The sequence below is a fragment of the Amblyomma mixtum genome, chromosome 9 (assembly GCF_055824585.1).
Source record: "Amblyomma mixtum isolate Tamu chromosome 9, ASM5582458v1, whole genome shotgun sequence".
Classification (NCBI taxonomy): domain Eukaryota; kingdom Metazoa; phylum Arthropoda; class Arachnida; order Ixodida; family Ixodidae; genus Amblyomma; species Amblyomma mixtum.
In genome coordinates, this window is record NC_143020.1 from 58,894,800 (window position 1) to 58,920,264 (window position 25,465).

General features: G+C 45.3%; 1 protein-coding gene across 1 annotated transcript in view; it reads left to right on the forward strand.

The window, feature by feature from the left end:
- The window catches only part of LOC149329202 (uncharacterized), a 136,684-nt gene extending 111,463 nt beyond the window's left edge, over positions 1 to 25,221 (forward strand). The window contains exons 15-26 of the mRNA XM_089560144.1: positions 1,066 to 1,300; positions 6,432 to 6,530; positions 6,995 to 7,075; positions 8,216 to 8,325; positions 10,128 to 10,189; positions 14,634 to 14,685; positions 15,332 to 15,402; positions 15,908 to 15,993; positions 17,140 to 17,214; positions 19,723 to 19,827; positions 21,663 to 21,730; positions 23,950 to 25,221. Of these exons, the coding sequence (XP_089416270.1) occupies positions 1,066 to 1,300; positions 6,432 to 6,530; positions 6,995 to 7,075; positions 8,216 to 8,325; positions 10,128 to 10,189; positions 14,634 to 14,685; positions 15,332 to 15,402; positions 15,908 to 15,993; positions 17,140 to 17,214; positions 19,723 to 19,827; positions 21,663 to 21,730; positions 23,950 to 24,100 (1,195 nt within the window). The 3' untranslated portion in view covers positions 24,101 to 25,221. The remainder of the gene's footprint in view (positions 1 to 1,065; positions 1,301 to 6,431; positions 6,531 to 6,994; positions 7,076 to 8,215; positions 8,326 to 10,127; positions 10,190 to 14,633; positions 14,686 to 15,331; positions 15,403 to 15,907; positions 15,994 to 17,139; positions 17,215 to 19,722; positions 19,828 to 21,662; positions 21,731 to 23,949) is intronic.
- Positions 25,222 to 25,465: the final 244 nt, after the last annotated feature.

Below are 25,465 nucleotides of genomic sequence, written 5' to 3' on the forward strand. Positions count from 1 at the left end.
GTGAGAACACAACACGTGTTGAAGTCGTTTAATGCTCGTTTCTCCCCTTCAAAGTGAAGTTTGATTCTTGCGTTTGTTCAATAGCGTACGTGGCCGTGCAGATAATTCTCACACTATAGGCTGCATGAAAATTTTAGCTACGATACACATCATGGGAGCATGCTGAAATGCATGTTTTTATAACCTTTTTTGAAGCATGAGAGAGAGAAAGAGAGAGAGAGAAAAAACTTTATTTAAAGAGGAATTCGGGGCACGCACCAGGGTCCCCGCACGACCCCACTGCATTCAAGTGTTTATGTTCCTAAGGTCAGTCTACATTTTGCACACAAAGTAGTAGTAGTTGGAATCGTTTGTGAGTCTGAATTGCTACAAGAGACGCCGTGTTTATGCTCTAATTTCCATTCTCAACTTTTCTTGCTGAAATTCTTTCCAGTGTGAGAATTCAGGGCGTGCCACTGCGTCACCAATCCCAGTTAATGTTGCTGCATGCAGCCTGATAGCGAACAGTTCTTAAGAACAGTCGCAGCCCAAAACCGACTCATACGCTATATAGGCAAGAAAGCTGCGGTGGTTCCACGATAAGCTGGCAGTTGGACTGATCTGCGGCAAACTACAGGCTACTACCTATCCTGTCGTAGTTCGTAGAGCGGCAAATGAATCTGGAGCGCTCTTATTGATGTACTATCGCCGGTAAAAACAAAAACAAAACAGAACCTCCCTTCCCACCCGCCACTAATTTCCAGTAGCTGCCACCACCTGACAAAGCACTTATGGTGTCGAGACCGGCGCAGTAGGCTCTACTTGAAATAAGATGTGCTTTTTCAGGCGGCGGCCCACCCAGAGTGGCGCTGGTCAGAACTTGAGGGGGGGGGGGGGGGGCAATCTGTTACTTTAGTCCACGATAGTACGATAGCGTCGCTGTTCATCAAGACTGTACTGACTCGAGACCATGCACTAATCAGCGGGAAAGGACTTCTTTAGAGTCGACCTGCGTTCAACTTAGAGCGCCGATTCAGTGCGTGATATCTTTCTAAACAACTGGAAAGCCCGCCTGTCCTGCCGCAGGCACCACATCCTCAACTTCCTGGCGTTATGCGTGGCCGACGAGCTGAGCGCCTTTTTTCCCGAGAAGTATTCCCGGGCAAGCCACGCGGCTCGGCTTCCCTACCGCGACCGCAGCCTTCCGAGCAGGCCACAGCTGTGCCTGCGGTTTGCCGAGCGCATCTGTCCGCTTGGCGTGGAGGCGTTGCTGCTGCAGGCCGTGGCAGGGACCAGCGTCAGGGAGGACCTCGTCAAGGAGGTCGGTGTACGCGCTTCAGACAAGAGTTACGCTAAGAATCTTACTGCGTTTTAACGCGATAGCGTCAAAGGTCCCAGTATGCAGAAACTCCGGTGTCGGTGTTGGGAGCGAAACATCACCAGAATGACTCTGGCAGGTGGTCCCCAGGGAACAACCTAGGAGGCAGGTGGGCCATCTACAGGGTCTTGAATATTTGGGGGCCGGGTTTTAAAAATTCCTATGTAAAATCTACTGCCCCATTCGAGCTGAAATAATGTTCACAAAGTAGCAAAATGTGGTCTACGTTATCTGATAAGTGATTCAACAACGGTAGTTGCCTAGATTTTCCGGAATGGACAGAAAACTGCTCTCGGCGGCGTGCAGAATTTTCGCAGAAGTGAGTCGAGAAGCTGCGTTGACATGGTGCGCCATCTGTCGAACGGCGAGGCAACCGCCATCTCCGGCAAGGACGTTGGCGCGCTTGCTTCGAAGGTGCAGATCGTCTGCTCGACAGATGGCGCACCATGTCAACGCAGCTTCCCGACTCGCTTCTGCGAAAATTGTGCACGCCGCCGAGAGCAGTTTTCCATCCATTCCAGAAGATCTAGGCAACTACCGATGTTGAATCACTTATCAGATAACGTAGACAACATTTTGATTCTTTGTGAATGTTATTTCATCTCGAATGGGGTAGTAGATTTTGCACAGGAATTTTTTAAATCCCGGCCCCCAAATATTCAAGACCCTGTAGGTCATGTGACCTTGCGGCCTCATCACAACCTGCCCACCGGATTATGAGAACACTGCGAACTGTGGCAGGTGGCAGTTAAATTATGATCGGACTCTCAGAAGAGCAACCTGGGCCGCTCAAGGCCTACCGGTGTGATAACCTGCCATCGCAGGGCCGCGGCGCAGGGCCGTGGCGCACGGCATTGGCGCAGGGGTATGATGTCTCCCAGGGATCTATGAATGTAAAGTAGATTGGTTGGTTTATTGGGGTTTAACGTCCCAAAGTGACTGAGGCTATGACAGACGCCGTAGTGAAGGGCTCCGGAAATTTCGACCACCTGGGGTCGTTAACGTGCACTGACATCGCACAGCACACGGGCCTCTAGAATTTCGCCTTGAAGAAATTCAGCCGCCGTGGCCGGGATCGAACCCGCTTCTTTCGGGTCAGCAGCCGAGCGCCGTAACCACTGAGCTTCGCGGTGGGGCGAATGTAAAGTAGAGTAGAGGTCCTTCTGCATAGGTGGGCATTAACCAATTATGCGGTCGCGTCATGCCCATTAGGCGGAGGTTAATGTCCTCTGATTTTTGTTCACCTGAAGTGTAACACATGCCAGTTGAAATACTACTCTATCCATGTATCCAGGTTTTCTCACCGATCCGCCGCAGTAGCTAAGTGGTTGTGGTGCTCGGCTGCTGACCCGCAAGACGCGAGTTCGATCTCAGCCGCTGCGGTCGAATTTTGATGGAGGCCAAATTATATAGGCCCGTGTACTATGCAATGTCAGTGCTCGTTAAAGAACCCCTGGTGGTCGAAATTTCTGGAGCCCTTCACTACGGCGTCTCTCATAGCCTGAGTGGCTTTCGGACGTTAAACCCCCCATAAACCCATAAAACCTTATGGAGTTTTTCTGAGGGGTGTGCGGTTGCGTAAAGACTCATAGGTGATCGAGGAGCAGGTGTGTGCGACCCGCAGAGTACAGTGTGTTGTAAAAGCATTCAGGATTTTGCGGCTAAACCGAATGATTTGCCGAGGTGGTAGGGATTAACGTGAGCGGCTGTGACTTTCAGGTGCAGGTGGCGTTTGACTCAAAGTAACCCAAAATAATGATGTCTGCGTTTACTCTGCCAGAAAGGTATAAAGGAAGGGCAAGATTTCGCACTTTTTGTATGAAATGATTTGCAATGCCTGGCTTTGGTCTTTGATGACACCTGCCTTCTATCTCTCTTGTACTGTTCTGTTACTCATTGCAGGTCATTAAATTATTTAATGATATCTAAACACGGCTCTTGTGCCAGGAATTTTGAATGTGCACCTTATTCGGTGAGCTATTCGCCGTGTAACAAGTGTAAAAAGCACTTGTCTCTTCTGGAGTGCATGGGGTAGTCGGCACATAAGGGCACGCATACGTTATTGTACTTACTTCCTTTAAGCGACCTCCAGTTATGTGCAGTGCGCGCAGTGCCTTTCGAAATGATCTACATTGAGCGGGGTCCTGGGAAAGGCCTGTTCACATTACCGCCTCTAAATGTTTCTGTGCCAGGCTGATGTCATCTTCGCGAACTAAGTGAGACTTGAGTTTTAAAAGCAGGCTTTTTCTTTATCTTCTGGAAGCAAGATCACAACTGAGAGGTTCGCAAACATTTGCCTGAGTATAGGTCTGTACTCTGTGCGAGCACTTCCCCTGATAAACAAGCCATGAAAATTGTAAGAGGAAACAGCTTCGAGCTCAGTATCCCACTTAGACGTTTCCTATGAAGTTGCCTTGAGAGCACCGACGGTAAACACAGGAAAGAGGACCTCTTACCGTAGCTGCGTTTGTCAGGGTAGGTTTGTTAGGGAGGATTTTGCCTGTAGCGTGCCTACAGGTAGAATATCCACAGCAGTAAGCCTTTCCGAGAAATAGGTCAGTGCAGTGTGCTCATGTTTGGTCAGCCATGTAACGCTAAGAGAATTCAGGGTTTGGACTGGAAGAAGGAATTTCTGGAATGCCTTTATTTACCGAATAGAAAGAAAGCCCTTCAAGAGAAGCTGAATTTTATGTGTGTACTCTCTGAAAGGAAACTCATGCTAAAAAAGCTTACTTGGTGCTTGTATACTTTTAAACCTAGGGCTTAAATCTTCTTAGCAATGCTTTCGGTTCTGAAGGAAGAATACGATGCGAAAATTATCAAGTGCCGAGAAATGAGAGTAATATTCACTGCGGTCCAATTAAGTCCCTTAAAATTGATAGCCAGGTTTTTGCACATGAACTCTCTACAAAGAAAAAAAAAATGGGCATTGAGAAAGTGACTGTTTAGTGCAACGTTTGGCATGATTACTATACCAAGCAACTGATGCATAATGTAATACTTCCGGTACCAGCATCTCCACAGATAAAAAAATCAGAGGTCGAAAATATTATAAAAGGCAAAAACCTCCCTCGGTTGCCGTGTGAAAGAAATTGGTGATATCAGATCCCAACAACGGCTCTCGCCGGAAACATTTGCTGCAAAACGTCTTGGTTCCCCCTTTTCGTTTTCACTTTGTGCACTAATCTTTTCCGCTTAATATATGTCTAGAGCGGCTGCTTCTTATATTCAATGCTTCGAAATAACCACTAAGGCCTTCCAATTAACATTTTGCCCCAACGAGTGGGGAGACCACACATGACAAAGGTGTACAGGTATCGTTCGTATTTCTTACAAAGTTTTCGTTACTTTTTTCCCCACTTGTGCTTTCTTTGAATATTCTTTTCGTTACCTCAACGAAAATTTAGATGGGTGAATGTGGGACGGCCGTAATAGTAAAAAGATTAAAATAATGTGACTGCAGCTTGTGAAGAAAGAAAGAAAACGTTTGCGTACTTTCCATGGTGCCTAGTGCGAGAAAACAAACGACACCGAGACCTCATGGGCACCCGACGCGCCTCATTGTGAGCGCATAAACTTTCATGTATACCTAAACAGTACAAGCACGGGTTCCACCGATTTCCAAGTGTGTGAGTAGCACCCGCCAGCTGATTTTATCATGGGGGCTTAGTTCTACCTTCAAATTATTCTCTCAGTAGAACAGGGGAGCGCCGAAGGTTTCAGTTGCACATTCTCAAAACCCCATGCTGACGGCATTTACTCCAGACAACGTCCGTCACAGTGTCAACACCTTTGGGAAGAATGTAGGGCACTGCATTACTCAGTGTGTGCGAAGTGCCGTACGTTAAACGTTACGTGTATCGAAGTCGGTAATCTTCCTTACTCCTCTGGCACGTAATTTTTGTGTGCTAGTGCGTTATGAGGTTTCTGAAGGCATCTCCATGCTGTCACTTATTCCATTTTTTGTGATATGTCCTAACAAAATTGGCTAACATAATACGCACAGTAGGGCCAGATTTTACGTGGCCTTGATCAAATAACACCCCCTGTATATCTACAGGACTGCATTATTAGGTTGAATTAGGCAATGAAATATTCAGTTCTGAGCAGCCGACGTTTTTCTGAAAGTGCACTCGGCTTCGACCAAACAACCGCATCACGACGATTTTTCAGCACTTGGAGAAAAAATTTCAATGGCATTTAAAACGAGGAAAGAGGCGGAGTCCTAGAAATGTGCAATGTTCGTAAACCTTTTAAGGTTCAAGTATGAGGCAGCTGCAAAAAAATGTAAACTCTCTGTACAAGCAAACATCTAAGAAAGAACGCATTAGCGAAGTGACACCGAGGAAAATTGCAATTTCAAGAAACGGCAGAATAACACGACAGGTCCGTGGTATCCTCTTTGAATCTGTTTTAAGTATAAAGTTAGCCGCCGCTGAAGCTACGCGATTTTGGCGCTCTGACATCGAGAAACTGGGCCGGCGTTTGAGTGCGGTCGAGATTTCGATTTCGGGAGGATCCAGGAAAACCGACATGCTCTGAATGCGGTAGCTTGAAACGATTTGAGTTTATCGAAATAATGCGCAGCCCTCCGTTTCGACGTGGTTAATACCCTACACCGCTTCTATCAAATAGTTTTTAAGGGATAGTTATGTGTGTGAGGCTTTACTTCCCTTACATCTCAGAGAGGTATTTAGAGAGGCGTAGTGAGAGGCGCCGGGTGAATTTCGACGAACCACTCGGGGATTTTTAATGGCAGGTAACACGGCAGAGCGTTAGCGCGAATTTTAATGTTCATGCCACTCAAATGCAAGCGCTATGGCCGGGATAAATTCATGCGAACTGGCACTCAGAAGCCAAAAGTCACAGTAATCATAACCTTCAATAGAAAATACGTATTCAGCTAGATGTCCAGGATCTATAAACGGAGCTGTTGATATTACCAAAATTCGTTTTAAAATTCATTTTGAAAATCGCATCGCAGTCGGAGAAAACTCTAGCCCGTTATTTTACCATATGTGGCCGATGGTTTTAACCGTTTGCAACGTCACTTTTTCGTCCTGCTATGGAGCAGTTCTCCTGGTGGATCCCGCAATTCAAGGACACCGTGGCCTCGTACGCTAGGCGCCTGGTGTGGCTGGGACAGGCCAAGGCCACTGAACTGGAAGGCATTGTAAGTGAGCGCTGAACTGCAAGAAGGCGAATGACTTCCTTATGCTAAGCTTTCAGCTGATCAGGATCTCTTCGCGCGTATTTAGAGGAGGCTTTAGACGGAACAATCGGATCAGAGGAGTTATTCAATACAATTTGTTCCAAAAATGGCCGTACTCTGAATGGCATACTTTGCCACATTCCGATATCCTTTGTTGTCTTAACGCCCTGCAGTACAGCAAACAAGATGAACGGACCTTAACAAGCTCTTAAATTTGTTTCAAACACGCTTTTGTGTTTAATTTGCATTTTACATGTGGGTATTTTGATCACATTCATCAAAAAATCATATCAGCACTCATATCGGCTGGCGGCTGCTGCTTATTAGCCTGTGTGCTTGTGGGTCTGACCGGGAAACTAACCAAGAATATCGGTGCTGCTTCTCGTTTATACGTTACATAAATATATATTTTTCTACTGCTTTAGATCAATGGACTGAAGGTTGAGTTGATGTTCTCCGACGCTGCGCTTGGCCTTGGCGAGGACCTCAGCAGAGTGGAATGCGGGGTGAGTGTAGAAAAACACTGAGTACATTGATATGCAACGAACGACGCCGGAAGGAACGTGGTGGAGATTACAACAGTGTCCTTTTCAGGCGAAAGCCTCTAATGCCTCATTGCTGTCGACAGAAGGTTGTCAGCAGAGGTGTCACGCTTTTTGGTTGGTTGAAATGGTTATGACGTCGCAGCGCGCGGATTCGCAGTAATGAGTTTACCCTCGGACGCTGACGCCCCCTTTTGGAGCTGACGACAATTAGTAAAATAGTTGTCGTCCGCTCCGACAGGGGGCGTCAGGCGTCCGTGGGTAACCGTCTTGCAGTCAATGCCAAACAGTGCGCCAGGAAATGCTTTCGTCTTACAGCGCTTTAGAGAGCCAGAGTGCCCTCTGAATTTTGTTTTCGACGTAGCGGCCTTTAACATTAGAGCGAGTGCTGTAGTCCGAGGAGACTTAACCTCTGAAAAGTTTTACGGCTGCAATTTTTTAAAGTTCCAGCTTTCCCATTCATGACGGCCACGTAAAGGACGATCAAATGACGTCATCAAACTGTTACCTGGCTCGTCACGTTGTGGACGTTAATCGCAAGCGTAAGCTTTGCACGCGACACCGCACTGACTGGTCCAAACGCGTTTAATGGATGCGGGAGCCAATGTGTTGCGCAAGGCGCTGTCAATGTAGACTAACTTCACTGAGCTTGTCGTCATGGCACTGAATAGTTCATAAGGGAGGCTGTCGAAAGCTGCTTTCGGCCGCTAAACAAACATGTGGTGTGCCTTTGACTATCACTTTAAACAATCTGAAGAAGAAAGGGCCGCGACTTTATTAAATGACTATCATCACTGAGAGACGACGGGAACCGTTACTTACTGAATTTGATCGAAATATTGCTTTGCCGTTGTTTATTTATGACTACTTTTAAGAGCGTTACAATCATATACATTTTTTAATTCTTTGGGATTAAGGAAATATCTCCTTCAAAAAATTCTACACTTTTCAGATAAACTTGAACTATACCGCCAAAATTGGCGCTAAGGCAACAATAAATGCTGAATGTTCAAGGCCTGCTTAATTTGTTTTTTCACGTGAGCGCCTGCACACAGCAAGAACTTTTAGTGCTTCTTTTTTTTTGTTTCTCTCTTTGTACTGCAGTACGACAAAACACTTCATAAACACCACCCTTTGCGCCAATACACGGAGGCGTATAGAGTGCGATTGGATAGGTACTTCGCCAACCACAATTCCAACTGGTCCTTTCAAAGGTGAGCGCGACATATTAGGACTATTGGGGCTATTTTCATCGTGTTTGTATAGACAGCTAAAAGTGTTATTTCAAAACGCCGATGCTTGTTTGAGGCCGGCAAAGGTGGAACCTTGTAACAAATTTAAAACACGGGTTCCTTCCACTGACAAACGTAGAAAAAAAAATGTAGAAGGTAATCGGATGACCTTAGTTTACTCAGAAGCATTGGCTTATAAAATTCACGAGTACTGATCTTTTGGAATACACAAATGTAAGCTTATTCATTTGTTCATCAGCAGAAATCTAATTGGGGGGGGGGGGGGGGTGCTCAAACGCGTAATAACGACTGATGGACTTCCGCCGCCCAGAGAATAGGAATTTTGTTTGGAAGTATGCTGGGTGCAATTATAGAGGACGTATATCATAGTGGGCGAATGGAAAAGAAAGAAAAATCAGTAACCGTGCGGGGAAACATTTCATGAGATATAGATCAAAAGAAGCATTAAATATACGATTTGTTATGAAGTGCTATGGCGGCTCTAAGTGCCCATGTGTTGTTTGAAGGGCTAATGAGGGCAACCTTTAGCCATATAATCGCAAATATACGATTCGTAAACATGATACCGCGTCATACCTTTTTGCCGGATTTGCTGCAGATAGACCATTAGGAGCCAAGTTAGAGTATAGGAATCAGCGTAAGAAATTACGTGTAATGAGATTCAGCTCAGGTAAACTTAATTTATTCCTTTCAAAATTGCTGCACACACATGAGCAAAACAGTGAGACGCGTCTGTGGACTTGAACGTCCTGTTTTCTAGAGAAGAAAGGAGGTGTTCAACCAGATTTTGCCACAGCTGTTATACTTCCGGAGTATAAACCAGTTCTAAAGAAAAATAGCGCGGTTATCATCAAGACATTTAGTGAAGTTCGAAATGGTTGGGGATAGAGAGATTGCTTCAAATTCCAATGAGAGATTAAGGATTTTAAAAACGGCAACAAGCGAGACAATAGGCCACACATTATGCTACACAAGATTACGGAAATAGGAATTGGCTCCTCAGTCAGCGATCACAACTGAGAAAAATACGGTACCTCCTGGGCTGGCCAATCGGCTTTTCTCCCTCAAAGTAGGCGGCACGAATGGGGCAACAAGCGGAAGGTGGCAGCTGTATTCAGAGATCGAATCCCAAAAGCCATCCTAACTTCACAATGGTTCGCCGTTTGCCAGCAGTTTCATTGTGTTTTCCTCTGCTATCATAATCCGTATGTGTTTGTGATTGTGCTTCAGCTGCGACTAATCGAAAAGTTTTTGCATATAAGAATGACTGCGCGATCTCGATCTATAATTATGTGAGGAATCTTTGATATTTAATTTTGCTCACTAGTGTGTCTCACAGACCAAATCTGGCGGGGATAAAGAGGGAGAGTAGCTTAATTTGGCAAGTCCCCTGAGTGTTCAATCATTTTAAGACAACTTGCCCTATATTTGTTGATACATGCAGTAGGCTTGTTTTCGTAACTATGCAACGACAGGCATCGCGACATCTTACTGCCGGCTTTCCTATGGTGTCTTCTGCTTGCTTTGTTCTAGGCCGCCTTCACACTATGTCCTTCGTTGCGTATGCGTGTGGGTGTGTCTGAGCACTGAGTTTTTTCACTCCTGTTCGTGATTTCTGGCTGCCCACTGGAGATGCGGGAATCTAAACCTCATTTTATTAGAACCGCGGAGTATATAACATACAAAAGCAAATAGCATAGATTCAATGTGCATGATGCAATGCCTAAATGGTATTTCGCTGCACTGTTACCTCGTTAATACAGGTACCCTCCTGCGAGCAGCTTCGAATACAGCGTGGTCTACGACGATTACTCCAACACCGTCTGTGAGTATTGAGCTTGTTTAAAACTTTGCAGTAAGACCACATGCGAATTAAAATATGTTTTTGCTGCCTTCGGTGCTAAAGAGAGGCACATGCGAACATGCGAACGTCTCGTCGTCTTTCCACATTGCGTCTTGTTTTACCTCCCCTGATTTTACGCGCCATTCACAAGCTGAGCAACCATATATTCCAATAGCTGCGATTACATTGTGACAAACTAGTTCGTCTGTCGGTGACTTGAATTTTGCTTCCATTACCTTAAATGCATAGCATGTTCAACCTGTCACATTACAGCCTTCATTTCATTTAGTTTGGAGCGCTAGGTTTTCAGTCGCTCCCTTAACTTGCTTCTTCTTTGCACGTAGGATATAGAAGGCATAGCTGAAGAAGCATGTCGCAGTGGACGGCTACGGGAACGTTCGGCCACTATGCAGCAAAACTTCAGAATTGAAGCATTATTTTCGCACCGCACCGAATGAGGCTACCACAGCCCGGTATTAAAGCCGTGATCACGAACCCAATGAAGAACAGAGCAGCCCCAGCGGTTGCCTGTAGTGATGCTTAACCTATCCATTTATTGTGACGAGACGCACACAGCAAACGAAGATAGATTTGCAGCTTATATAAACAACAGGAAGTTTACCACCCCGTTGTTTCTAGATTTTGAACGCGCGAAATTGTTGATGAAATGCTTCTCCTGTACACAACGTCTAGGCGTAACATGTGGGAGCACATGAATTGTCAGAGCAATTGGCAATAAAAGAGGAAAAAGAAACGTTTTTCTACTCATTCTAGATCTATGTAGAGCTCTGAGATTTATTAGAATAAACATAGAATAGCGTGTCACTCTGTACATATCACGTAGGCTACCTTTCGCTGTGAGGAACAAAACGCATGGATGTCCCGCGGCTACCGCTGTTTAGGGAATGGGAGCACTCCCCGTCGCCTCATCGTCTGTTGTCTACTCTTGCCGTGCTGTCTGCTGCCCTCTTCTTCTAGAATTTGTGAAAATAACAGCTAAAATGAAGGAAATGCATATAAGCGCTAAAGCCGCGTATGACCACAAGCATAGAGTTCCGAACTGTCAAATTTCCTTCTTTGTTTTTCTGCTAAAGATCAAGAGTCAGCTAAGAAAGTCGCCGGCTCTGAACTCTCGCGCAATGACATTTTCTTGCTCACTTGATTTTTCGCTGCTGTCTGTAACTAAGGGGGACACGCTTGTCTTAATATAATAAAATCGGCTCTGGTTTGACTAATGGCCATCCCGAGTAGAATTGCGGAAGCAACGGCGCGGCAATCGCAGCGACGACGGCATCTCAGGGGGCAATTTGACTGTCTAAAGTGCGTAGAGGCGAAAGCTTTTTCCGCACCACTTCGACTGCCTCTGTGACACTGCTGACGTCACCACTGGATGACGTCACAGATAATTAATGGTAATTGCTAAGTAATGACAAATAACTAATTAAAGGCTATATACTGATGGATGACCAAATACTAATTAACTGCTAATCAATGAAGCTTAAGCTTCACCTTTAGCAGTGGAACGCGACAGCTTGTTGCAGCGCTGCCAGGGAGTCCATGGAACGCCACCACCCGTTAAGCACGATGCCTTGCCCTTTGAACGCAACGCTTTTTGAGGAAAGGAAATGGCGCAGTAAATTTCTGTCATCTAGGTGAACACCAGAACCGCACCGTACAGAAAGGGATGAAGTGGGAGTGAAAGAGGAAAAAGAGAGAGGGGCCGTAATGAAGCAAATGAAAATTGTATTTGAGGAAAGGAAATTGCGCAGTAACCGTCTCACATATCTCGGTGGACTCCCGTCATCTATTTGTAGAGGAAGAGAGGAAGTGGGAGAGAAAGAAGAAAGAGGTGGCGTAATGAAGAAAATTAGAAAGTTATTTCAGGGAAGGAAATTACGCAGTAACTGTCTCACACTCGCTCCTCGCGCATACGTGTTGGGGCTCTCCGGGGCTCCGCGAAATCGCTCGCACCTAGCGTAGTGTTGCTTCCGCAACAAAAGTGCTGGAGTTTCATTCGAGGTAGCACTTTATCTTCCCCTCAACAGACCCACGACCTACTAGGCCTGGGCCTCCACAACACGATCGGGGAACTGGTAGAAGCGCACCGACAGGCCCAATACATCAGGCTCACACAAACCTCCATAGGCCGGTATATCCTGGACTCCCTCGGAATCAGAATACCGGCCAACGACCCAACCCACCTCACCATCCCACGACACCTTCACCGGAGCTCCTTATCAAGCCGCTCCCGAGGAATATGCACCCGTACCACCATTAGCAGCGCCGCAGAGCCCGTGCGAAGGCACTCCATCGAGCGTACGGCTCTGAGCCGGACGCCGTATGGGTGGACGCTGCCTGCACGGGTGACGAAGCGACAGCAGCTGTGGTGGACTCCTCTTTATCCGCCCTGCTCACACTACCTCTCTCTCCAGACACCTCCCGAGAGGCTGCAGAGGAAGCCGCCATTGCACTTGCCATCACTCGCACGGAAGCCCGGTATATTTTAAGTGACTCGGCGATTCTAAATTTTGCTCGACGCGGAGTTCATGTCCCTGCTTTTAACATACTGGACTCGCCCGATGCACCCCCACCCCGCCAAGTGGAGCTGATATGGGTGCCTGCGCACTCCGGGAATCCCAGAAACGGGGCCGCTAACGTTTTAGCCCAAGGTTCTTTAAAGCGGGCTCAGGTGGCCTAGGATCAGGGATTCACGAAGGAGCGCATGTACTCATTCAGCGAGCTGACGTAGGCATACAGAGCCTCACGCCAGCTCTACCCCTCGCCCCACCGCTCCCTAGATAACAAACACGCAACACTCTGGCGAAGACTACAGACACACACTCTCCCCTTACCCTAGCCCACTATCATCCCTCCTTCCCCACTCCTGCTTGCACCCTATGCCCAGAACCTTTCGCTTCTTCTCTCCACATCCTTTCTCTCTGCCCGGCGGATCCTCCTCCGCGGGACCTAGAGAACCTCAAGACCTGGGAGGACAGGGAGACCTTGCTGCGCTCGGAGGACCCGGCCGCGTGCAGACCATCTCCACCGGCCGGGCTGCCAGTGTTCTGGACCTGAGGAACATAAACACTTGAGTGCAGCGGGGTCGTGCGGGGACCCTGGGGCGTGCCCCGAATTCTTGTTACAATTAAGTCTTTCTCTCTCTCTCCCCATCCGAATACCGCTCTCGTCCAGTGTGTCAAGCAGGCAGCGCATTGCTGACCGTGCTTTTGTTATCAGTTATCGCCGTCAGTTGCCGAGAGCACGCGAGAACTTGTTGGGACTTTTCTTGTTTTATGGTGGTTTACCGTCCCAAATCGACTTATGCTATGAGGGACGCCGCAGTGAAGGGCTCCGGAAATTTCGACCACCTGAGGTTCTTTAACAAGCACTGACATCGGACAGTACACGAGCCTCTAGAATTTCGCCTCCTTTGAAATTACAGCGCCGCGGCCGGGAGCGAACCCGCGTATTTCGGGTCGCCAGACGAGCTCCATAACCACGGAGCCACCGCTGCGGCTTCTGGCGGAAACTAGGAAACACATCTCGCATTGTGACTTGTAGCGCCATCTAGAATAGCATTGTAGAAAAAACTACCTGCCGCGTGGCAATGACGTCACGGTCCAATATGGTTGATATCAATTCCAGTAAACCAAAAGCTAACGCTCGTTACCTCAACGTCTTCCAGACGGTGGCGGCCGTTTTTTTCAGTCTTGTTGGCATTCACTTGAAAGAAAAAAAAAAGAGTAAAACGCTGAGACAGCGTATGAGTATCGAGGGTTAGCAATATCGAACGAATATTGCGTCATTAGAAATCTTCGCTGTATCCTTTTCAAATTTTCCGTTATATCCCGATATCTAATTTTTTTATGCCAGCGTATGCAGCGCAAGAAGGGAAATGGCTTGACACCACTTGGAATGTCCTTCGTCTATTAGTTTGGCCGTAATAGACGTTTGAAGTTTCAAGAAGTCGTAGTTTGAGGAACCAAAGGTCATCGGTGCGAATCCATTTAATAGCTACGCTTTGATTTGACTTGTAATCTTATGCTGCATAACGAGCTGAATCATTTGATATTAACGCGAACATTCTGCGAGAGCGAGAAGGTCCACAATCTGTGTACCAAATGAACCACGAACTGGTTCACCTTGTGTTTCATGCTAACACGACCTTCAGAAAATGAGAGTATTAGAACAAAACCACTAAAAATCGAGCATTTCCCTGCGAAAGAAACTGAATTCGGGGCACGCCCCAGGTTCCCCGCACGACCCCACTCCACTCAAGTCTTTATGTGCCTAAGGTTCATAACACTGGCAGCCCGGCCGGTGGCCATGGTCTGCACGGCCGAAGGTCTGCACCACTTTGATGATTGCCTGTCGAAGCTTTCTCTGATTTCAGTAACGAACTGTTCGTTATTAACATTCTTTCCAGTCGTGCCACTCAGCTATTTTGGACTGGCTTTTCAGGCGACGCCGTTACTAAGGTAAGGAAGTTTTTTTCGTTAAACAGATGTTGTGCAGCCATTAAGGCGAAGCTTTCCAGAAGGCATTGTTTTCAATGGAATTTCGTGAGGTTTTGGAGCGTATGGTTGTGGTTATACCTAATATTATAAAACAGGAGACGTACAAATGTAATGTCGTGAATCACCCGGCTTCCTCCCCATTCAAAGGGAACACGGGGAGGGAAGAGTAAACGCGTGTGTCTATGAAGTGTGCTGATCGTTGTGGACGTGAAAAACTCGTGTGCGTATATGTTCTCGAAATAACTAGCACAGGAGTCAGTTTTCCTTAATCTTCAATGTCTTCTTGATATTGATTAAGAGAATTTCTATGAAGAGCGCTGCGGTGGCTGCTGATGGCAGCTCAGGGTTTACTGAGCTAATAAGATAAAGATTGTACTTATAATTTGATGTTTCATGAGGATTTAACGTTTCAAGAAATTACTTTAAGTATTGCCTGCTTGCATTGCATTGAAAAGCGCTATTCTGTCCTCTCCTTAATCCTAAAGAGCAGCGAAGTCGCTGGATAACGTTTTAAAAGTGTGTAATATTTACTGCCTAATTCGTTTCCATTTATTCCACAATCTAAGGTTATATCACTTTATGTGTGTTTCGCTTTTCGAAATTCTAGAAAATTCTACGTGGTGAAGATTCTACCTGATCTCTTTCGGACTGTCGCCAGAATATTGGCTAATGCGCAAGGTGAACATTTCTCTGTTATGTTTCAAGTTCATAAATGACATCGCGTCACTAACCAAGCCGTATCTTTAGGCCCAGTTGTGACGACAGATGTAAAATGTCCTTTTCGTACAGCGGAATTTCCCTCTTACCTAAAACCCCTGTACAAAGCGGCTCGTGCAGGACAACTATGACATCGAATGTTCATGCATGATCTATTCAAGTGCAATGCAGTGCTTGATATAAGATGAAATCTTCTATTTTGCTTTTTGTGTCATGCTACTGCTTTAGCGCCATAAACGCCATCGAGCGACAACATTCTAATTTAGAGTCATTGTTTCGAGCTTGCATTATTGGCACCAAGCCTTCAAAAACCTATAGCTCAGTTTCTTTCTATGAGTTACCTATGTGCACATTCGCCCCTTAAAAAGCTTAACACATGCAGTCTCTAAGGCGAGCACATTCAGTGTAGTATTCTACGTTCAGCTGTTCAACATTCCATTTATTTCTCCATTGCTTTCATTTCCAGATCCTAAACGCTCGACCGCCTTCGGTGAAGCGCGACGCTGCGCTCTTGGTGCATACATCGCGCATCCTATTCCACTACTGCTCGAGGTGATTTTCACTTCATACACTGATTTCATTCAAGGCCTTTTCTTTCTCGTCGTAGATGTCGTGTTCAGTGATAGGTCAGACTAGTTGTACTTGGTTGGTTTATTGGGGTTTAACGTCCCGAAGAAACTCAGGCTATGAGGGACGCCATAGTGGAGGGCTCCGGAAATTTCGACCACCTGGGGTTCATTAACGTGCACTGACATCGCACAGCACGCAGGCCTCCAGAATTTCGCCCTCATCGAAATTCGGCCGCCGCGGCCGGAATTGAACCCGCGTCTTTCGGGTCAGCAGCCGAGCACCGTAACCACTGAGCCACCGCGGCGGGGCCGTTGTACTTGGTGTTAAGGCGAAACTTCAGGAATGTTCACTCAACTGTGATTTAGTGGGTCGTTTGACAACTTTTCGAAAAACTTAACAGTCATCAGATCACCCGCATTGTGTCCATTTTTACGGGCTGCTACTGTGTGCCTCTTTCATGGCTGCTACTGTGAACGACCTGTTATTTCAGCTTGTGTTAAAATGTGGTTTCTTTCACAGTTGATACTTAGTCCATTATCAGGGAAACCGCCGAATTGGAAAGGTATGCAAAACTCCTTAAATTCGCGAAAATAACGTTCCTGAATATTTTCAACGTATATAAAGGGGCGAAAATATCGGTTTCCGATGAGGAGCAATGACGTAAGGCCATAGGTATAATTTTTATGTACCGTAAAGCGTTGCCATTCTAGACAGAAATATACTTTACTCCAGGAGAGAAGGTTATCGTTTAGTTTTCGTTCATTCATTTCGGAGTTTTCGGGAGGGCTTCTTATCGCTATATTTGGTTCTCCCTTTAACAGATTTGCATTATTGTAAAATATTTAAACCGATGTGGTCTTCGTGTTAATAGCTGCTGTATTTACAGTAAAATGTTACGCCGTCCATGCGATGTACGTCCACCGTACATTGTCGTTATTCGAGAGATAATTTTTGTTTGACTCCTTGAAACCACACCATGACAGAGTTGGCATTGGCTTTCACATATTTAGTTTATTGTTAAAGATATGAAGCGGAGTAGTCTTCGGGTTAGCAGCAGTAGCATGATAGAATTTCTCCTTGTGTTATTACTAACGGCTCGAAATACAAAGTGATCTCGTGTTCTTGCAGAAGCTGGAAGGATTCGAGCATTGGATGTACGAAGACATCATGGCTGATCACTTGTCACTCGCTCCATACATGGAGGTAAGTGCTGCCTAAGTGTTAAAGAACCATTGTGTGAATTGGCAACGAGTCTTCTAAAGAATGAGGTGGATGTCAATATTCCTCCTCGTACCTGTTTTTCTGCCTTAAAGCTGTAGTAGACCATGTTTCCGCAGCGGAATTCACGTATTTCTGTGGCTCAGACTATCAGTGCTTTCATACCCGTTCATGAGTTCATCCAATGTTGTAACGATGTCCAGCTTTCTCGGGCAAAAATTTTGAAAATTGGAAAACTGTAAGATACGCCATGAAAATATTGAAGGTTGTGGTCCATTATTCTGTTATGTAGCAAAATCTTTCTTTTAAAGTGTTTCCATCGATCCCATCGAAGAGTTAACACTGCCATAGAAAACCAATGGGGAACACTTTTGAGGATAGGAAAAATGTGAATAAAAAAATTACATGACTGCCGTCGCCCGATCTGCGTATATATTGATTGCTGCAGTGAAATCTTATATTATGTAAAAATACTGCGCTCGTAAACAGTTTCTCCCTCAAAAATGCTTTTGTCCAGAATTTCTGGGTACGACTGCCTATCACATTTCAGCAGAGGAGCAGAAAAAGTGCATTTATTTCTCCTCGCACTCCACAATGCGCTTCTATTGTTTTTTGCTTTCTCGCTATCTCTACGTATGTTGATGTAATCCTAATCGTTAAATTCCCGCTACTCTAAATCAATTTTTTCCGTCAAAGTGTTCTGCTAGGGTATCTTGAATCCATGCACAAACTTTATGCATGGCTTCATTATCATAAATTTGTGACATATCTTTGCTGGCGCTACTAAGCCATGCGGCCTATGACACTGCACTAGGACAAGTTTCAGTTTTAGTTGAATTACGCGCACTGAAAATGAACTTACTTTTTCCACTGGCTTTAGGATCTAAGTGATCTCCGGAACAACGGCGTCCAAATGCGTGCCGAACGTTCGTTTTAAAAGTGTTAAGAATTTAAACAATGAATGCTTAATAAAAGGGCTATGCCGTCTTCATCGACACGAAGGGAAAAATATATCCGCACTGATGTTTGCGAAACGCGGACAGCCCTTCTCACTACGTACGATTATAAGCCAATAATGCATTCTCACGCGCGCATACGGCGGGCCACACCCGAGTGATCTATTCTACTCCGCGCGGATACAGAGGCTAGGGAGGCAATTTTCGCTATTATCATATGTATTTTTTCCCCGAAAAAAAAATAATACAGCCGTTAGTTTCTTGTTATGGGTTACGTAGTGGCAAAACTCGTGAACTAGACTGCTATTTCGAATTTCTGGTTACCCTGACAGAATTTGCCTAGCAGGTTGGTACACTCTACCGGAATTTTGCGGTATCCATAAACCGGCTTTGGCGCTCTTCGAATGTTTTCCTTCAAACGCTTATGCCTGGGGAAGAATGGCTAGAAATGAGGTGGAGTATTTGCCCTAGTAAACTAACTGCATTCATAAAGCTGTTGAGAGACAATATGGTGGGCAGAATGTATCGAAAAAAAAAAGACGTTCAAACTGCTTCCATATTTTGATTCCGCATTTTCATTTTTATTGATATTGACTGCCACTATAAGTCTCACATACTGAGACTCATTCTCACGACTCCGGGGAATATGCCGTGAAGGATTTTGTTGTTGTCCAGGGCGTCCTATGAATGTTGTTCTGCAGTCAGTTACAGGACATGGAAAATGGGATGCTACTCAGTGCAGGTATAATTCCCAAACCAGCGTCTGCATCCTACAAGGGTGAATTTGTACATTTTCTATTGCGGATCAATTTGGATCCCGGCATTGGCTACTATTGTTCGGTGACATAGATTCGGCTGTCAAGAGTTTGTGGGAACCGACCATTACAATGGCTCATTGGCGACAGGGCCTCGCCATCGGTGGCATACCGCAGTCAATGGTTAACCGCTGCCTGCGACCACTGGTGGTCAAGGGTGTCGTCGACGTGAGGACCCGCTACCTTGTGATCTCTGTGACTGGTCGCTTGCTGCTTTCGTATCATGCTGCCGTCACGCTGAAGTCACTCCAAATTAAGTTGAAAATGCATATCCATTTCGAATGCATCCTCGAAAAAATTCGTTGCTGAATTTCCAGCCCTTCGTTTCATCGCAGTCGACGCCACACCCAGGTCTCCAGTAAATAACATATCCTGAACGCGGGGCAAGGCTTCACTTCACCCTGAAATGGAAGGCTGGAAATTCAGAAAGGCTGTTAATTTGCAATAATAATATTTTTCTTATCTATCGTTATATCGTTGTCGCTAAACTGCATTTCGAATGCAGCTGTTGTTTTAATACTTGAAGTTCATTTCGTTTCTTACAAAAGAGGAGCCGGGACTAAAAGCTGTGGCAACAGCTTTAGTCCAGCGACTTGGTCTTGACAGACGCCGCAGTTTTGTTTTCCTCTATATGTAAATGTCCGAGGAGTCTTAAATATAGCCACCGCTATTAATAACAACAAACGGGTTTGCCTTGATTACACTGATTTCTGTTAACGCAGCTGTTCCTGAACCTGAGTCAAAGCGTTGCCGGTGACGCGCACATCGTCGTACGTGGATTCAGTCCCTACGTTGCGGAACACGTTGCGTTCTTCTTTTTTGCGGAGGTACGCTACAACTTCTGATTCTGCTTTTTTTCTGTGAAAACTCTCAGTGCAATTTTGTGATGAGTGTCACCGCCTAACTGGCCTAGCGGAAACATTGCTTGATGTGAATGAATGATATCCACAGGCAGTCTGTTCAACACGAGATAACAGCATGCCCTAGTCACTCTTCTTTGAAAACATGCTACGTGGGTGTCTCCGACAGAAAAAGATATTTTGAATGAAACCGTTTTGGAAAAAAAAATCATACAACTCAGGCGGCTTGTCTTTTATGACACCTTTAGTACGCTTGTGTTGTTTACAAATATGCGGCTCTCATATCTGGAGTGGAGCTGTGTCAAAAATCGAAATACAAACGCACCGTGTTTATCGTGCAATGACACCTACCAATGTTAGGCATTTAGCACTGTTTCAAAGAAACGCTAATAAGTACCTGCACTGACTCAACAGGGTCGTGGATAAAATTGGAGCTCCTCAAATTTCTCAGTTTTCTGCCAGTAAGTGCTCCTGACTCAATTCAACGGAAAAGTATCAAGTCGCAACCTTAATATTTAAGTGTCCTTTGTTGGCACCACAAAGCTATGATGGAGTGTATAACGTCTAAAACTTGAGCATTTTCCTTATATGTCGCTAGAGTTTTTTTTATATCGTGCAGAGAATATTCTGATTTCGCAATCGTGAAAATGTATCCTATTTTCTACTTTCACTTCTCTTGCTTATGCCGGAAATATCTGCGTTGGTTTACAATAATTGAAGAGCAGTTGCATCTTTTGACGTTTCTGTCTCGTGCACCAGTTTACAGTTGAATACCAGGCCTGCTTACTTTGATGTAACGAAGCAAAAACTGCTCCTATAGTGTACTTTATGACCCCAGTGCGTTCCTTAATTCTACATGCAGGAATGTTTTAGAACTGTGCTGATATACCGGGATGCTCTTCCGAGGATCGGTTTCCCCTAGCTTTCTGCTCATTGCAGCGGCTTACCAAAGCTTCAGAAAACGCCAGAATCAGCGCTGATATGCCTGTATTTGCCTCTCAGCGTCGGTATCAGCTTCAATGGCACCCATATTGCGTTGGTGCTTGTTTCACGACAATCCATTTTAATTCGAAAGCATCACTTGCCTACGTCGACGATTTCGTGTACGCAAATCGTGTCGGCAGAAAATTCTCCGTTCGTGTGAGAGTTAAGCGAAAAAGAATAATTGTGTGCTATAGAGGATGATGCGCGTCCTAATTTGGTCGATGTGGAGTAATTAGTTAATTAATCAGAGCCAAAAATGTCACTTATATTTTAAAGTAGATAAAATGTCGATATAGCGCGAGGGTGTGAAAACAGTACCAGTCGTGCAAATTGCGGGAAAAGCGCGCAACCCCTTGATAGAAGATGATAAAATATCGTTGCATGCCGAATTTGATTGATCTGGAGCAATTAGTTAACTAATTAGAGGCCAAAAGGTCATTTAAACGTCAAAATAGCCCCGGACGTGCATATACTGCCAAGACGTGAAAATAACTTTACATGTAAAAATTGGAAGAGGCAGAGTCAAAAGAGAGAAAAAGAGGCAAAAAGAGAGGCAAACAGTCTAAAGTGAAGCAAAGAGGGGCGACGAGTGTGAAGGACGCATGTATGCTTTCGCATTCTCCCAATGGGGGTCGTCGCAGTGATCTCTGACGTTTTTCATTCTCGCTCAAGTTGCCCGTGAGTATTTTGGCGCTGACGTGCCATGACAGAGCACGAACGAAATTACCTTGTCAAACGTCCTTTCTTGTCCCTCGTTCGTGGCGCATCGCATGTTCAGCTTCCTTAAGGCACGCTGCACTTCTAAACTATTCTTGCAGTCTTCCTGTGAGCCCTATACAAACCACGCTGGGGAACCAAGAACTGAATACCTTCCGTCTCAAGCCAGGTACGGTATCATAATTAATGCACCAATGTGATTGGTGTCTTTCTTTCTTTCTTTTTCTTTCTTTCTTTCTTTCTTTCTTTCTTTCTTTCTTTCTTTCTTTCTTTCTTTCTTTCTTTCTTTCTTTCTTTCTTTCTTTCTTTCTTTCTTTCTTTCTTTCTTTCTTTCTTTCTTTCTTTCTTTCTTTCTTTCTTCCTTTCTTTCTTTTTTCCTTCTTCCTTTCTTTCTTTCTTTCTTTCTTTCTTTCTTTCTTTCTTTCTTTCTTTCTTTATTTAAGACATTCCGTTACAGAAATGCCTTGGGGGATGCGACAAATGTGTTGATGCTTCGAAACACAGAATTCGCCATCTAAGACTATTTCTGTCCGATGTACATGACGTATCGCATGTCCAGCTAGCATCATTTTACAGCGAGATCTGTTAAGCGCCCGTTCCATGGACTTCATGTCGTAGTAGCAGTGCGTAATCCGAAGGGTGATTGCCATGTGAAGCACTCTGGGAGAGTGGTTGCCCCGGAAGGAGGAGTGTATGACGAAAGAGTAGGAGTTGGTAACCTTCCGGTCGTTTACCGTGAGAAAGAGGATAGTATACACGTATAGCAAGCCATGTACAGCATTAACGTTACCCAAATATCCAGAGCCCGCCCATTGAGAGGGAAAGTAAACATTCCAATAATTTACGCTTAGTTTAAGAACGTCATAAAAAATCGCCGAACTTCAGTCAGTGGTGGCTTCTTTGTTATGAATACTGTAATCAGCACCTCATTCTCTTACCCTTCTGTGTCTGTCCGCATCTTGTGAGCCGTTTGTTTACCATAACGCGCCAACTGCGCTGCTTTTCTTCCTTTTTAATGGCAAGCCTCTTTGTTAGTTTCCAGTTTAATAAAATATTGGCGTTGTGGACGTACTCCACATGGCGTACTCAGAGCGCGCTCACTAGAAGGGCCATGATCTTGGTTTTGGGATACAAGTGTACCTAGAAACGAACGTACTGGGCGTGAAAGAGCTGAATGGAAAGCAGCTTTTTAGGCCACTCTTGTGAAGCGAAGACAGAGAAGCTTGTTATTTTTATGCGCTAGAATCAAAACGCAGGTTATCGCAAAAAAGTGCCCGGTGTTGTCGTTCGTCGTTGGCGCGTATAGCCTCGGTTGCGAGGAGTCTATGTGGAGAACGAGAAATCCCCGTATCCACTTTCAGGGCAGAAGGGGAGATGAGAGACCCATAATGCTCCATGGTTGGGATTGACGGGGCGAGAAGGATACCTCAGTCGTGAAATCAGAGTGAAGAGACGGAGAGAGTGTACGGCGAGAGACACTAATGTGACTGGTGGATGTGATCGCCAGAGTGGAAAGCGATTATGGCTAGTCACACGGTGATTAGTGAACATTATCGCCCCCCCCCCCCCCCCACTCGTATGGTCTGATCTTGTCATCGGCCACGGCTGCTCTATGGAAGACACCAATGCCAACGCCTACTCCGTCACATCAATCGCATCAATCCTTTGTAGATTTTTGTTGCGAAAGCTACACTACCATAGCTGGGACGCATTTCGTGGTGTGCCTCCGAATAACCGTGAAACGGCCTTGAGATATCATGGCTAGTGTTGCTAGGCACAAGTGCCTAACCATATGTGGTCCACTTAGTGAACCACCTTGGACCTTGAACTTTTATCTTGAACCCTGACCTTGAACTTTGATATTGAATTTCGGCAATGAATTTCGACCTTGCAAGTTGTCGGCAGAGACAGTAAGAAGCGGGGTGGTAATCACGTTGAGTGACGTGATTCAGTTCACAGTTGTGATGTCAGGTGTGGGGTTATATAACCGGAGCTGTGCGCTTAACTTAGACGCTATGGAGGAAGGAAAGCGCGCTGAGGAACGCACGTATAGTGCACTGCATCTTCGAACACTGCGGCAAGCCGCTTGTGACCATCCGGCAGACATCGCTCGCCGTGAGCGGGCTCGACAGCGAAAAAATGCGACTAAACCATGTTTAATCATGCCCATGTAGCTTTCGCTGTGTGAAACTCAATTCGACAGTGTTGAACCGTTGCCTAACTTTTTTATTCGTGATTATTGCGCTGTGTGAATACTTCGCGCAACGCGTACGCACATGTTTGTTCGTTTAGCTCTTGTCATGCGTAGAGTCATTAAACACCACAGAATCCTCCTCCTGGGTTTCTCTGTCATGACCTTTCACCTGTCTTCTTTTCTGTGCCCCGCAGGGTCAACGGAGCCCTGTCCCAGTACGCGCAATTCGCCGTCAGCTTCTTCTGTCCATACGGCTCGGCGATGGCGAAGGAGTCTTGCGAGCTTTATCGTCGGGTCCCGGAAGGATTCCGGCCGAGAAACACACCCATACCTCAACCATCGTGAATAGATCAATAAGTTAGCAACGTAGTGTTGACAACAAAAACGATGCTTACCAGAACCTAAAGCAAGTGTTTTTCAACAAACGTGCATTCTCGAGCTTGCAATATAAGCTAGTAATCTATTATTGCGTGATTCATTTATTAGACAATTTGGAAAAGTCCGTTTTTAAACTATTGATATTTCATGCTTTTTTTTTCTTCAGTAGAAATGTGGAGCTCGCAGATCGAAAGCCGTACTGTATCTATGTCTTCGCTACCCTTTTAAAGTGTGGTATCTTGGCTGCCAACTTTAGTAGAACGAAAAAGCAGACCGCTGTAGAGGACGCAAAATATTTTTGTAATACTTGGCACGGACTAAAAGATCCCCATGTAACAAGATACTACGTTCAAAAGACACCATTTAACTTGGTCATCATTTGCTCCCTGCCGCGTTTAACCACCCTGAAATAAAACCCTGAAATGAATTGCGTGACTTCTTTTCTCTTATGATTCGATTATACTCAGGGAAATATAACAGCAGGCGCAAACATCGCCTTATACTACGGCAATTGTGAACGAGAACAAAATTTGGACTGTTAATCTTTTTTTTTTGTAATTTGGGGATGTGGCAGGTGCTGTATCCTCCCCTGTGCCACCAGGTAGCTAGTTGTTATCCAGTGTTTGGCTGATTTCATCTTTCCTGGTGTCGCCTTCACTGACATACTTATAATTTTTTTTTTGATTCCACCCCTTTGCAACCAAAAACCTCTCGTCGTGATGCTTTCTGGCCAAGCCGCCTTTACGATACTGAAATGAAATTGTTCGTTCGAAAACACAGAAGCACTGCAAACATTATTTCTTAAGTGTTAAGAGCTTGACCTATAAGCTGGTGTTTTGTTATGCTTTCCTCCCCTGCCTACATAAAGAATTTCATGCACTCATAGGTTTTCGATTTGATTGATAAAACGGAGATTCACGGATACACAATTCCAACAGCTGTCGAGATTTTCACTGACTTCTATTGCTTCTTCTGCTTCAATGATAACGATCTCAGCTTTTAAAGTGCGCCTAGAATCGAAAGAAATGCCTTTTCTTCGCTTCCCTGTCGCCGTATTTACGCCGACACTCCATGTTTCAAAACCTATAATAACGCCTTTCACGTGTTCAAATTTCCTGTAGTGAAGTTTGAATGGGGGGTGTGCCAAAAAAGTTTTGATCAATGTTGCTAATTGTTTACGTTCGCAATATTTATACATTCGGAAAAAGTGATGCACTGGAACGCATCCGAGCGCCTTGTGGCGGCCCATTTAAACTGCCTCCCCCTCTTTACTCCGAGATGACGAACGCGATTTGCCCGAGGATGGAGAGTTCATTGTGTATTCATGAAAGA